This window comes from Chiloscyllium plagiosum, unplaced genomic scaffold (assembly GCF_037043375.1).
Source record: "Chiloscyllium plagiosum isolate Xiang-an unplaced genomic scaffold, Cpla_swu_hap1 HiC_scaffold_49, whole genome shotgun sequence".
Classification (NCBI taxonomy): domain Eukaryota; kingdom Metazoa; phylum Chordata; class Chondrichthyes; order Orectolobiformes; family Hemiscylliidae; genus Chiloscyllium; species Chiloscyllium plagiosum.
Genome location: NW_028270187.1, coordinates 4,395,325 through 4,409,370, shown reverse-complemented (window position 1 = coordinate 4,409,370; position 14,046 = coordinate 4,395,325). Strand labels below are relative to the sequence as shown.

The window sequence follows — 14,046 nt, the reverse complement described above, 5'->3', positions numbered from 1 at the left end:
TCATTGGAAACACTTTTGGGGTAGATGTGACCAGTACAAGAAGGACAAATTGCACCTAAATTGGAAGGGGATTAATATACTGGCAGGGAGATTTGCTAGACATGCTCAGGAGGATTTAAACTAGTAAGGTAGGGAGTTGGGACCCAGGGAGATTGTGACGAAAGAGATCAATCTGAGACTGGTTCAGTTGAGAACAGAAGCGAGTCAAACAGTCAGGGCAGGTAGGGACAAAGCAGAGAAAGGGATTAGGAGGGCTAAGAGAGGGCATGAAAACTCTTTGGCGGATAGGATCAAGGATAACCCCAAGGCCTTTTATGCATATGTGAGAAACATGAGAATGACAAGAATGAGGGTAGGTCCGATCAAGGACAGTAGTGGGAGACTGTGTATTGAGTCGGAAGAGATAGGAGAAGTCTTGAATGAGTACTTTTCTTCAGTATTTACAAACGAGAGGGACCGTATTGTTGAAGAGGAGAGTGTGAAACGGACTGGTAAGCTAGAAGAGATACTTGTTAGAAAGGAAGATGTGTTGGGCATTTTGAACAACTTGAGGATAGACAAGTTCCCGGGGCCTGACAGGATATATCCTAGGATTATGTGAGAAGCAAGAGAGGAAATTGCAGAGCCGTTGGCAATGATCTTTTTGTCTTCACTGTCAACGGGGGTGGTACCAGGGGGCTGGAGAGTGGCGAATGTTGTGCCCCTGTTCAAAAAAGGGAATAGAGATAACCCCGGGAATTACAGGCCAGTTAGTCTTACTTTGGTGGTAGGCAAAGTAATGGAAAGGGTACTGAGGGATAGGATTTATGAGTATCTGGAAAGCCACTGCTTGATTAGGGACAGCCAGCACGGATTTGTGAAGGGTAGGTCTTGCCTTACAAGTCTTATTGAATTCTTTGAGGAGGTGACCAAGCATGTGGATGAGGGTAGAGCAGTGGATGTAGTGTACATGGATTTTAGTAAGGCATTTGATAAGGTTCCCCATGGTAGGCTTATGCGGAAAGCCAGGAGGCATGGGTTAGAGGGAAATTGGCCAGTTGGATAGAAAACCGGCTAACAGGTCGAAGTCAGAAAGTGGTGGTAGATGGTAAATATTCGGCCTGGAGCCCAGTTACAAATGGAGTTCCGCAGGGATCAGTTCTGGGTCCTCTGCTGTTCGTAATTTTTATTAATGACTTGGAAAAGGGAGTCGAAGGGTGGGTCAGTAAATTTGCAGATGATACGAAGATTGGTGGAGTTGTGGATAGTGAGGAGGGCTGTTGTCGGCTGCAAAGAGCCTTAGATATGATACAGAGCTGGGCTGAGGAGTGGCAGATGGAGTTCAACCCTGTCAAGTGTGAGGTTGTCTACTTTGGAAGGACAAATAAGAATGCGGAATACAGGGTTAACGGGAGGGTTATTAGTAAGGTGGAGGAGCAGAGGGATCTTGGGGTCTATATTCATAGATCTTTGAAAGTTACCACTCAGGTGGATAGAGCTTGAAGAAGGCCTATGGTGTATTAGCATTCATTAGCAGAGGGATTGAATTCAAGAGTCGTGAATTTACAGCTGTACAGGACCTTGGTTAGGCCACATTTGGAGTACCGTGTGCAGTTCTGGTAGCCTCACTTTAGGAAAGATGTGGAAGCTTTGGAGAGGATGCAGAGGAGATTTACCAGGATGTTGCCTGGAATGGAGAATAGGTCGTACAAGGATAGGTTGAGAGTGCTAGGCCTTTTCTCATTGGAACGGTGAAGGATGAGGGATGACTTGATAGAGGTTTATAAGATGATCAGAGGAATAGATAGAGTAGACAGTCAGAAACTTTTTCCCCGGGTATAAGAGTGTTACAAGGGGACATAAATTTAAGGTGAAGGGTGGAAGGTATAGGGGGGATGTCAGGGGTAGGTTCTTTACCCAGAGAGTGGTGGGGGCATGGAATGCGCTGCCTGTGGGAGTGGCAGAGTCAGAATCATTGGCGACCTTTAAGCAGCAATTGGATAGGTACATGGATAGGTGCTTAAGCTAGGACAAATGTTCGGCACAACATCGTGAGCTGAAGGGCCTGTTCTGTGCTGTATTGTTCTATGTAACAAGTTAGGACTGACAAATTAAACTGCATTTATTTCAATGCAAGTGGCCTAACAGGGAAGGCAGATGAACTCAGGGCACGGTTGGGAACATTGGACAGGCATTTCAAAGCAATTACAGAAAATGGCTCAGGGATGGATAGGACTGGCAGCTTAATGTTCCAGGAAACAAATTCCACAGGAAGGACAGAAAGGTAGGCAAGAGAGGAGGGGGAGTGGTGTTTTTGATAAGGGATAGCATTACACCTGTACTTAGGGAGAATGTACCCAGAAATACATCCAGGGAAGTTATTTGGGTGGAACTGAGGAATAAGAAAGGGATGATCACCTTATTGGGATTGTTTTATAGACCCCCCCCCCCCAATAGTCAGAGGGAAATTAAGAAACAAACTTGTCAGGAGATCTCAGTTATCTGTAAGAATAACAAAGTGGTTATGGTAGGGAATTTTAACTTTCCAGACCTAGATTGGGACTGCCATAGTGTTAAGAGTTTAGATGGAGAGGAATTTGTTAAGTGTGTACAAGAAAATTTTCTGAATCAGTATATGGATGTGCCTACTAGAGAAGTTGCAAACCTTGACCTACTCTTGGGAAATAAGGAAGGGCAGGTGACTGAGGTGTCAGTAGGGGAGCACTTTGGGGCCAGCAACCATAATTCTATTAGTTTGACATAGTGATGGAAAAGGACAGGCCAGATTTAAAAGTTGAAGTTCTAAATTGAAGGAAGGCCAATTGTGATGGTATTAGGCAAGAACTTTCAAAAGTTGACTGGGGGCAGATGTTCAAAGGTAAAGGGATGGCTGGAAAATGGGAAGCCTTCAGAAATGAGATAACGAGAGTGCAGAGAAAGTATATTCCTGTTTGGGTGAAAGGAAAGACTGGTAGGTACAGGGAATGCTGGATGAACTGAGAAATAAGAAAGGGATGATCACCTTATTGGGATTGTATTATAGACCCCCTAATAGTCAGAGGGAAGTTGAGAACAAACTTGTAAGGAGCACTTAGCTATCTGTAAGAATAATAGGGTAGTTATGGTCAGGGATTTTAACTTTCTAAACATCGACTGGGACTGCCATAGTGTTAAGGGTTTAGATGGAGAGGAATTCCTTAAGTGCATACAAGACAATTTTCTGATTCAGTATGTGGATGTACCTACTAGAGAAGGTGCAAAACTTGACCTACTCTTGGGAAATTAGGCAGGGCAGGTGACTGAGGTGTCAGTGGGGGAGCACTTTAGGGCCAGCGACCATAATTCTATTTGTTTTAAAATAGTGATGGAAAAGGATAGACCAGATCTAAAAGTTGAAGTTCTAAATTGGAGAAAGGCCAATTTTGACGGTATTAGGTAAGAACTTTCGAAAGCTGATTGGAGGCAGATGTTCGCAGGTAAGGGGACGGCTGGCAAATGGGAAGCCTTCAGAAATGAGATAACAAGAATCCAGAGAAAGTATATTCCTGTCAGGGTGAAAGGGAAGGCTGGTGGGTATAGGGAATGCTGGACGACTAAAGAAATTGAGGGTTTCATTAAGAAAAAGAAGGAAGCAAATGTCAGGTATAAACAGTACAGATCGAATGAATCCTTAGAAGACTTTAAAGGAAGTAGGAGTATACTTAAGAGGGAAATCAGGAGGGCAAAAAGGGGACTTGAGATAGCTTTGGCAAATAGAATTAAGGAGAATCCAAAGGGTTTTTACAAATATATTAACGACAAAAGGGTAACTAGCTAGAGAATAGGACCTCTCAAAGATCAGCAAGGCGGCCTTTGTGTGTAGCCACATAAAATGGGGGAGATACTAAATGAATATATTGCATCAGTATTTACTGCGGAAAAGAATATAGAAGATATAGACTGTAGCGAAATAGATGGTGACATCTTGTAAAATGTCTAGATTGCAGAGGAGGATGTACTGGATGTCTTGAAATGGTTAAAGGTGGATAAATCCCCAGGACCTGATCAGGTGTACCCAAGAAGTCTGTGGAAAGTTAGAGAAGTGATTACTGGGCCTCTCGCTGAGATATTTGTATCATCGATAGTCACAGGTGAGGTGCTGGAGGACTGGAGGTTGGCAAACGTGGTGCCACTGTTTAAGAAGGGTGGTAAAGGCAAACCGGGTATCTGGTGAACCTGACCTCAGTGGTGGGCAAATTGTTGGAGGGAATCCTGAGGGACAGGATGTACATGTATTTGGAGAGACAAGGACTGATTAGGGATAGTAAACATGGCCTTGTGCGTGGGAAATCATGTCTCTCAAACTTGATTGAGTTTTTTGAAGAAGTATCAAAGAAGATTGATGAGGGCAGAGCAGTAGATGTGATCTATATGGACTTCAGTAAGGTGTTTAACAATAAGCAAGGTTAGATCTCATGGAATACAGGGAAAACTAGCCATTTGGATACAGAACTGGCTCAAAGGTAGATCTCCAGCATCTGCAGTCCTCACTTTCTCCTAGGAGAGTATGGTACCAGCTCTTCAAGTGTCCCAGCAGGCTACTCCGATTTACTGTTACAAAGTGGCTTCCATTATACAAAAGTTTACAAAAACATTGCATGTTCTTAATTAGACAGATAACAGTGAAAGACAATAATTCATAAGAAAGAAAAGTTAATTGACAGGTCTGAGTGTACTTGACTGATCACTCCTACAGGCCTTGAGCTCTCCATCAGGTGGGAAAAAGAAATCCAGCCAAGTTAGTCATCTGCTGTGAGTTAACTGTGGAAAAGGATATGGAAGGTATAGAAAGTAGTGAAATAGATGGTGACACCTTGCAAAATGTCCATATTACAGAAGAGGAAGTGCTGGATGTCTTGAAATGCATAAAAGTGTATCTGAGAACTCTGTGGGAAGCTAGGGAAGTGAATGCTGGGCCTCTTGCTGAGATATTTGTATCATTGATAGTCTCAGGTGAGGTGCTGGAAGACTGGAGGTTGGCAAACGTGGTGCCACTGTTTAAGAAGGGTGGTGAGGACAAGCCATGGAACTATAGACTAGGACATTCTCTTATGCATCAGATCTGCAGTAATTGTTGGGAATGTGAACTTCATCGACTCATTGTCAGCATCTATATGGAAAGGACAAATTGACATTAGTTCTGCTGTCATCTTACTTTTAATAACTATAGTGCTAGTTTTGATGTTTCCCACAATCTCAATCACAGATCATTGGTCAGGTCATATTTGTGTTCAGTGCTGGGCACTTTTTTTAAGGGAGGATCTTCAAGCTCTGGGGAGGGTTCATTGGAGATTTACTTGATCTCATTCACTTACAAGGTGGTCCATGCTGATTACACTTGCAGGAAGTGCACCCACCTCCAGCTCCTCCAAGACCGTGTTAGGGAACTGGAGCTGGAGTTGGATGAACTTAGGATCATTCGGGAGGCAGAGGGGGTCATAGATCGGAGCTTTAGGGAAGTAGTAACTCCAAAGATTGCAGACAGATGGGTGACAGTGAGGGGGACTGGGAGGAAGCAGCCAGTGCAGGGACCCCCTGCAGCCGTTCCCTTCAAGATCAAGTATACCATTTTGGATACTTGTGGGGGGCAAGACGTACCAGGGGTAAACAATGGGGTTCAGGCCTCTGGCACGGAGCCTGTCCCCGTTGCTCAGAAGGGAAGGGTGGAGAAGAGCAGAGCAATAGTTATTGGGGACTCATAGTTCGGGGCACAGATAGGCGGTTCTGTGGGGGCGAGAGAGACTCACGTTTGGTATGTTGCCTCCCGGGTGCAAGGGTACGTGACGTCTCCGATCGTGTTTTCCGGGTCCTTAAGGGGGAGGGGGAGCAGCCCGAAGTCGTGGTCCACATTGGCACCAATGACATAGGTAGGAGGAGGGCTGAGGATGTTAGGCAGGCTTTCAGGGAGCTAGGTTGGAAGCTCAGAGATAGAACAAACAGAGTTGTTGTCTCTGGTTTGTTACCGGTGCCACGTGATAGATAGTTGAGGAATAGGGAGAGAGAACAGTTAAATGCGTGGCTACAGGGATGGTGCAGGAGGGAGGGATTCCGGTATCTGGATAACTGGGATTCTTTCTGGTAAAGGTGGGACCTCTATAAACAGGATGGTCTACAACTGAACCTGAGGGGCACCAGTATCCTTGGGGGGAGGTATGCTAGTGCTCTTGGTGGGGGGGGTTTAAACTAACTCTGCAGGGGCATGGGAACCTAGACTGTAGCTTTATGGTGCAGGACCTGGAGTGTAGGGAGGTTAGGAACATGGCATCAATCTCAAAGGAGAGTGCCTGTAAACAGGAAAGTGGCTTGAAGTGTGTATACTTCAATGCAAGAAGTATACGAAATAAGGTAGGTGAACTTGCAGCGTGGGTTGGTACCTGGGATTTCAATGTTGTGGCTATTACTGAGACATGGGTAGAACAGGGACAGGATTGGCTGTTGCAGGTTCCAGGGTTTAAATGTTTTAGTAGGGTCAGAGGTGGGGGTAAAAGAGGGGGAGGTGTGGCATTGCTTGTCAGAGATAGTATTACAGCGGTAGAAAGGATGATGGATGAAGACTCGCCATCTGAGGTAGTTTGGGCTGAGGTGAGGAATAGGAAAGGTGAGGTCACCCTGTTAGGAGTTTTCTACAGGCCTCCTAATAGTCTTAGAGACGTAGAAGAAAAGATTGCAAGGATGATTCAGGAGAAGAGTGAATGTAATAGGGTGGTTGTTATGGGGGACTTTAACTTTCAAGATATTGACTGGGAAAGCTATAGCTTGAGTTCGTTAGATGGGTCGGTGTTTGTCCAATGTGTGCAGGAGGGTTTCCTGACACAATATGTAGACAGGCCAACAAGAGGTGAGGCCATACTGGATTTGGTTCTGGAACGCTGATAGGGGAGGGGTGGGAAATATATCCCTGGTGGTGGGGTCCATTTGGAGGTGGCGGAAATGACAACGGATGATACGATATATATGGAGGTTGGTGGGGTGGTAGGTGAGGGCCAGTGGGGTTCTGTCCTAGTGGCGATTGGAGGGGTGGGGCTCAAGGGCAGAGGAGCAGGAAGTGGAGTAGATGCGGTGGAGAGCATCGTCGATCACGTCTGGGGGGATATTGCGGTCTTTGAAGAAAGAGGCCATCTGGGTCGTACGGTATTGGAACTGATCCTCCTGGGAGCAGATGCGGCGGAGGCGAAGGAATTGGGAATATGGGATGGCGTTTTTACAGGGGGCAGGGTGACACACTTTACTCATTCCTGAAGAAGGGCTCATGCCCGAAACGTCGATTCTCCTGCTCCTTGGATGCTGCCTGACCTGCTGCGCTTTTCCAGCAACACATTTTCAGCTCTGATCTCCAGCATCTGCAGTCCTCACTTTCTCCTGAAGGGTCTGTTTCCATGTTATACGTTTCTATGACGCGATGACTCTTCGGTAACTCTTGCCCTGTCAGTAAGCACATTTTCCTTCCATCTCTGTACTTAACCCCTCCTTTATGGATAGTTGTTGAAATGATGCAACAATGTGACCTAATTGTCTATCTTCATTGTAATGTTGAAAATGCTCTGAATAACCGCAGATTTTAATGCAGTTCCTGAATGCCTATTTTGGATGAGGATTCAATTTATCTATCTTCAACACTGGTGTGTAAACGTCAATAGGCTACATACCTTCCATTTGTTAGAGGCAGCTGGTCACTCTTTGCTTTGAACTAAGTATTACAGTGTCTTAGTCCCTCAGATGTTTTTCTGGAGGAAGACACAGGGACACCACCTGTAAATCAACATGAGGCTCATCTGGCAATTTTGAACTGATCAATGTCACATTCATTGCATCTTCATTGGGATTTGTGTTGTTTTTTTAAAAATGTAATCAGAACCACTGATCTGATTCCATTGTTGCCCTGAGCTGCTCCTTGTCTGGGGATTGTGTTTGTTTTTCACGTGATTCGATACCAATTGATTTGGAGATGCCGGTGTTGGACTGGGGTGGACAATGTTAAACATCACACAACATGAGGTGCTTCGAAATAAACCTGTTGGACTATAATCTGGTATTGTGCTATTGTTAACTTGATACCAATTGAGTGGGATCCAGAAACTGAGCAACAACTGCCCAGCCCCATGAATGGGAATACTCACCCACCAGGATGTTCAATATCCAACTCCCCAACTACCTGTTGGAAAGAGGAAAAACGGCGCTATTTCTAATGTTTTTACCAAGACCCCAGTGTATGTCCTTTTACAAGAGTATCACATTCCTACAGTTGGTCCACACAACCTCAAGGAACAGCGGGAAAACAGAATTAAATTAAAACAGAGTTCAGAGGATTGTAAACCCCAAGAATGTCCGACAGCAGCTTCTTCCCGCTCTGCCTCCCTCAGCAGGCCCACACACAGCCCGAGAAAGGCCTCTCTCTTCCCCCCAGCCCGCTCACTCCAAGTTCCGGGACCAGTTCCTGCTCCGCTCGGCCTCTTACAAACAGCCCCCGGTTCTCCCTGAACTCACCCCGAATCAATCCCGGTCTCGGAGCCCCCTCTGTGTCCCAGGCTCCCATCCCGATGTGCTGCTGGAAGGAGCCTGCTGTTCCCTCGCTTCCCTGGGCGCTGATCTCTCCATTGCGGTCTGTTTCAAACAAACCTCTTGCACTCACTGAGTAAATACTCCTCAATGGCAGCGCTGGGGGAGGGCCTCTCGTTAGGAACAGTCAGCTTTGGGGAGAAAAGGTTCAGTCCCAGATACAGTTGGGGCTGGAGTGAGCTTTTCCAGCATCACTCTAATCCAGAAGTACGCTCTGAAACGGCAGGGCCGCACTCTCTATGGATTCGGCGGCTGAGGATAAAGCGACCCTTTTCCAGCGAACCCAAAGGCCACCCAAACCCTCCGACAGAGAGCGGAGACCTGAGGATGGGAAGGTAGCGCATACGGAGAGCAGAGTGTAATGTTGCCAGTTATTTCACATATATCGCGATTTTAAACTCATTTCGATTCCAAAAATGTACTAATACCGTGTTTTGAGGTACGGCAGAGAACATTCAGAGTGGTCGGTTCACTTTGTTGCTGTTTACCGTGGCCAATGATTTTAAAATTGCAAGTATTCCTACACTATAGATAAGCAGCTATTCGGCCAATCGAGACTCTACTGTTCTGCAACCTGGTCAGCCCATGTAAAGAATCGCGTCGTCATTTGTAATTGTAACATGTCGCAACAGTATTAGGTCATTCTGCCCATCCAGTTTGTTCTGCCATTCGATCATTGCTGACATTTCTCAAACTTACTCTTCTGTCTGTTCCCCGTAACCTTCGTTCCTCTTTCTCGTGAATACCTGTCTAGCTCAGTAATAATACCAATGCGTACTTGGCTGTCCATGTCATGAGTAGTAATAAAAACTTATTTTGGAATCCAGACATTAATGTTACATATTGCAGTATCCATAATTCCGAGACATGATCTTCGGCTCAGTTTTGTTTCTGGGAGCCTGCGGATATGTTATATTGCTCGTTCTTTCCATCTGCCTGTTCAGGGAGTGATTACAAATAGTCTTCGGGCAAGTAATAACCTGGATGAAATAAAAACGTGGTTCTGTAATTTGATCCGTGTACACTGTATTAACTTTTAAAGGTGTTTCAATCGGCGGGCTTTCGATTGATTCACGGCGGATACGAGTCCGTTTGCTCATCCAGAGAGACATTAGTATTTCTATCGGAAGTTAGCGTTTCTATTGGCAGTGAATTTGCAACTTATGAATCTTCATTCAGGGATTGCGGTATGTATGAAAATATAGTAATAAGAAATGTGATTTTAACATCAACTCTTAATATTGCGTTAGATATTTCTGGAAAAACCCCGTCTCCTCATTGACTCCCTTTGTGCTGAGGTGGAGGCAGGAGAGAAAGGGAAAAAAATAGCGCCAAGAGATCAACGGGTTCATTTTCAAATTTGAAAATGCCCGCCATCACGTATAAAAGAGCAGAACGTTTCACAGAGGAGAATGCATGAGCACTTACACGTTGATTGCTTTTTCGATTACGAAATTAAAGTTCAGACAATTCACTTCACCCCATTCCCGCCTTTACAGCTGAGAAATGCGTCACTGGTGTTCAATCTGTTCTCTCTCTCTCCAGATGCAGGGGATAAAAGACTGAATGTGAACCGAGCAGAGAATAAAGCGCACAGGCTCAGGGACCGTTCCTTACTGTATTCTGCAGCGACTGACTCGTTACTGCACTGGGTCAGACCAGCTCTGAAAGGCATTGTGAATGTAATGTGAGGTCAAACCCGATCGGGATTGACGTCCGTACCGCCATTCTAAACTCACAGGATATGGTAACTAAAAACAGATCATTCAGGCAATAAGAAATCCTGTAGTTCAGGACGCTCATACAATTGCATTTCATGATATAATCTTCCTCTGCTCCCACAGACAGTAACAATATCCAATAAAAAGAAAATAGAAATTTAGCGATGGCAGGTACAACGGCCAGAGCTCTACAAATTAAAAGGCAAGTAATTCAATCAGACAGATTTCAGCTCCTTTCACAGATGCTGTGAGTGGCTCTTAAAAGAGCCTTTGGGTTGTCAGATTCAAGAATGGTCTCTTCATTTTTTAGCAGATCCAGCAGCGGCGGATTTCTTGGGCAGCAGCACGGCCTGGATATTAGGCAGCACCCCGCCCTGAGCGATGGTCACCCCTCCCAGCAGCTTATTGAGCTCCTCGTCGTTGCGCACGGCCAGCTGCAGGTGCCTGGGGATGATGCGGGTCTTCTTGTTGTCCCGGGCCGCGTTGCCGGCCAGCTCCAGGATTTCAGCCGTCAGATACTCCAGCACCGCAGCCAGATAGACCGGCGCTCCGGCACCCACACGCTCAGCATAGTTACCCTTTCTCAGGAGCCTGTGAACACGGCCCACCGGGAACTGCAGGCCAGCCCGGGACGACCGAGACTTCGCCTTGGCGCGACCTTTCCCACTGCCCTTTCCTCTTCCAGACATTGTCACAAATACTTGCACAAAGAATGCTGCACTCCGCCCACATTGCGGACCCTTATACCTTCAGGAGGAATGGTGGGGCGGCCGTTTCTGATTGGTCCCATTGTCCAGCCCCTCCTAATGTTGTTCCAATTCCCAATCAGATATCTGCCTCATTCCCCAATCCGGAGAGGGCACGGGGAGGGGGGCGGAAAGTCCCGGCGCCAAACCATCAACCGCTTTCTTTCCAATTTGAAAATCCCGCCAATTTCCAAACAAAGGAGTACGTTTTACACTTAGAAATGAAGTACAAAAACTGAGTAAGTTTAAAAAACATTAATTCTCATGTTAATTTACTTTGAGTTTACAAATGTGTACTTCACACGGTCTTACTCTCCCAAATTTGCCGACCTGTATCTGTCCATTTCTGATCTTGAGAGTGGATTGTTTTTTAAACCTTGAGAAGAGGCTGAAACAAACGGGCAAGCTGTCTTTTCACTTCACATTTCAATAACACCCCGGCATGTTTATAAAGCAGCACACAACACTCTTCCGGCTCAGTATCGATGGCGAACACGGTGTTTAGATGATGTTTTGAAGTTGTCCTCCCTTATCGGTCTCGATCAGATTCAGCAAAAACCTCCACATTTCAGTCCGGCAGCTGTTTTGGTGTGCTCTCGGATCACTTTGAAAGCCTCTTATCGACAGCCTTTTGTATTCTGAAAAAAGTGGATTAAATCCGCGCATTGTCAAAGTTTTTCAAAATAAAGGGTAAAATACATCAATTCGTGGGACTTGGGCACTTCAGTTTTATTTTAACCCTGGCAAACCAGTGTTATTACTCCAAGGCCTTTCCCAACTTGAACAATTAAGGTGAAAAATGACTCCACATTGTTTCAGCTGCTCTCTGGAGTTTATGAAGTCGCTACCCCCCCACCCCATCGTCAATTTGCAACGTACTTCTAACAATGACTCACCGGTGCTTAATCTACTGTCAGCTCCTTCCCACGTTTGTGATGTATTTTCATCTCCACCAACCCCCCATTATAAAAGCGAATGCAGTACAAAAAGTTAAAACACCTTATCAGGAATCACATGCACACTAAAACACTTAAAAAAAAAATGGCTCAGCTCGCTCTGGAAAATTGTTAGGTGGCTCTTAAAAGAGCCTTTGAGTTGTGGATGTGTGTGTTTCAGTGTAATACGGTCCCTCACTTGGAGCTGGTGTACTTGGTCACCGCCTTTGTGCCCTCCGACACGGCGTGCTTGGCCAGCTCCCCGGGCAGCAGCAGCCGCACGGCGGTCTGGATCTCCCGGGAGCTGATGGTGCTGCGCTTGTTGTAATGGGCCAGGCGGGAAGCCTCCCCCGCGATGCGCTCGAAAATATCGTTGACGAACGAGTTCATGATGCTCATGGCCTTGGAGGAGATGCCGGTGTCGGGGTGAACCTGCTTCATCACTTTGTAGATGTAGATGGAGTAACTTTCTTTCCTGGACCGTTTCCTCTTCTTACCGCCCTTCGCTGGCGCCTTCTTGATGATTTTCTTCGCGCCCTTCTTGGAGGCTTGCTGTGCTTTCTTCTCATCAGCCATAGCACCGCTCACTTTCAGACACAGAATAAGGGAAAGCGGGCTCGGAGCTCCCTTTTATAGACTGACGACGTCAGCAATGCTAATGAGGGATGTGGTAAATCCGTTTCCCGATTGGGTAGTTTACACCGACTTATTTAACAAAATCTAGTCTCTCTGATTGGTTTATGCGGTATCCAATGTGGATCAGTCAGAATCTGCAACGAAATGTGAAGTGGATGGTGATTCTGTTCCTGTCAGTCTGACTGAGGGAGATTTGTTTTGTGTCTGTGATACAGAAAGTGACTGTGGTATTGGCTCGGTTTCCTTTTGCTCGTTGTTGTGATGATGTGGGAGTGGAAGGGTGTGTTTGCAGCTCTGCATGTCTGTTTCTGGTCCTCTTAATAGGCTGGAATTAACGCAGAACTTGTCACTTTGTGAATAAAAAAACTTCCATCCATTTGAAATAGTGATTACATTTGTTGTCAAGTTACACAGTCAACTGGAACCTGACCGTGAGTGTTTTCTACCCTTGGGGTTGATGTAACTCGTTCTCAATTGCACGGAGTTGAAGAGAAATGAAAAGAAAAAGTTTACATGTAATATTTTTCTTGAGTCACGAGTTGAGTCACGTCTTGACTGTGGGATGAATATATTTCTGAGACCTTGACTGATACTGTGCGCTTTGCAAGTACCTACAGTTAACTGAACCACATTGCTGCACTTTCCATTTAGGCATCTTGCAGTCTCATGTAGGGATTTATAGAATTTCTCAGTCTTATGCGAATACCTGTTAATCAGCAACAGTTAGCATGCTATATATATATGTCACTTAAACTTTGTATCTATCGTGCCCTCATTTGCACATTTGGCATTAACTCAACACCTGTCCACTGAGACTCTGGTCTTCTGTGTAATAGTCAATTAGTGTTACTTCAAGAGAGGTTTTATTCAGTAACCATCAAACACTGATGTAAGCGGTAAAACATTACACGATTTGCCAGCCATTTAGGAATATTTCTCCAATCTGTGTCCCTAGGAGAAAGTGAGGATTGCAGATGCTGGGGATCAGAGGGCTTATGCCCAAAACGTCGAGATGAAGGACCTATGCTCGAAACATCGATTCTCCTGCTCCTCAGATGCAGCCTGACCTGCTGTGCTTTTCCAGCACCACACTCTGACACCAATCTGTGCCCGTCTGTTTCTGGGTTGTATTTTTGTAAACTCTATTTCACAGTCTTTACATGTCAGTATGTTACTGGATTGTAACTCAAACCTTCTTAAGTGTAACTTGTTGTTTTACCCTGTAGGTGTCATCTATTGACATAAGAATGTGTTTCATGTCGTACCTATAATTTTGAATGTACCAGATACCACTTTGGACAGACTCAGGTAGGACTCACTACCCTCCACTCCCATACTCTATGAAAATCAACTTCTGCAAATTGAAGTTGAGTTTGTAATTCTAACTCCAGCATTTCAATAAGGAATAACTCTTTGTACATTGTTACTGACAAT

At 45.4% G+C, this 14,046-nt stretch overlaps 2 protein-coding genes and 1 long non-coding RNA gene across 3 annotated transcripts in view; all 3 read right to left on the bottom strand.

The window, feature by feature from the left end:
• The window catches only part of LOC122546242 (uncharacterized), a 222,544-nt gene extending 213,555 nt beyond the window's left edge, over positions 1-8,989 (bottom strand). Inside the window, exon 1 of the long non-coding RNA XR_015755146.1 lies at positions 8,503-8,989. This is a non-coding gene — a long non-coding RNA (uncharacterized LOC122546242). The remainder of the gene's footprint in view (positions 1-8,502) is intronic.
• A 1,423-nt stretch (positions 8,990-10,412) lies between these two features.
• LOC122546901 (histone H2A-like) lies at positions 10,413-10,984 on the bottom strand. Its single transcript, XM_043685517.2, has one exon. The coding sequence runs from the start codon at positions 10,982-10,984 to the stop codon at positions 10,595-10,597; it is 390 nt and encodes a 129-aa protein (XP_043541452.2). The 3' UTR covers positions 10,413-10,594.
• A 1,187-nt stretch (positions 10,985-12,171) lies between these two features.
• On the bottom strand, positions 12,172-12,567 carry LOC148135409 (histone H2B type 1-O-like). Its single transcript, XM_087984753.1, has one exon. It carries the CDS (start codon positions 12,550-12,552, stop codon positions 12,172-12,174), a length of 381 nt encoding a protein of 126 aa, XP_087840879.1. The 5' UTR covers positions 12,553-12,567.
• Between the last annotated feature and the right edge of the window lie 1,479 nt (positions 12,568-14,046).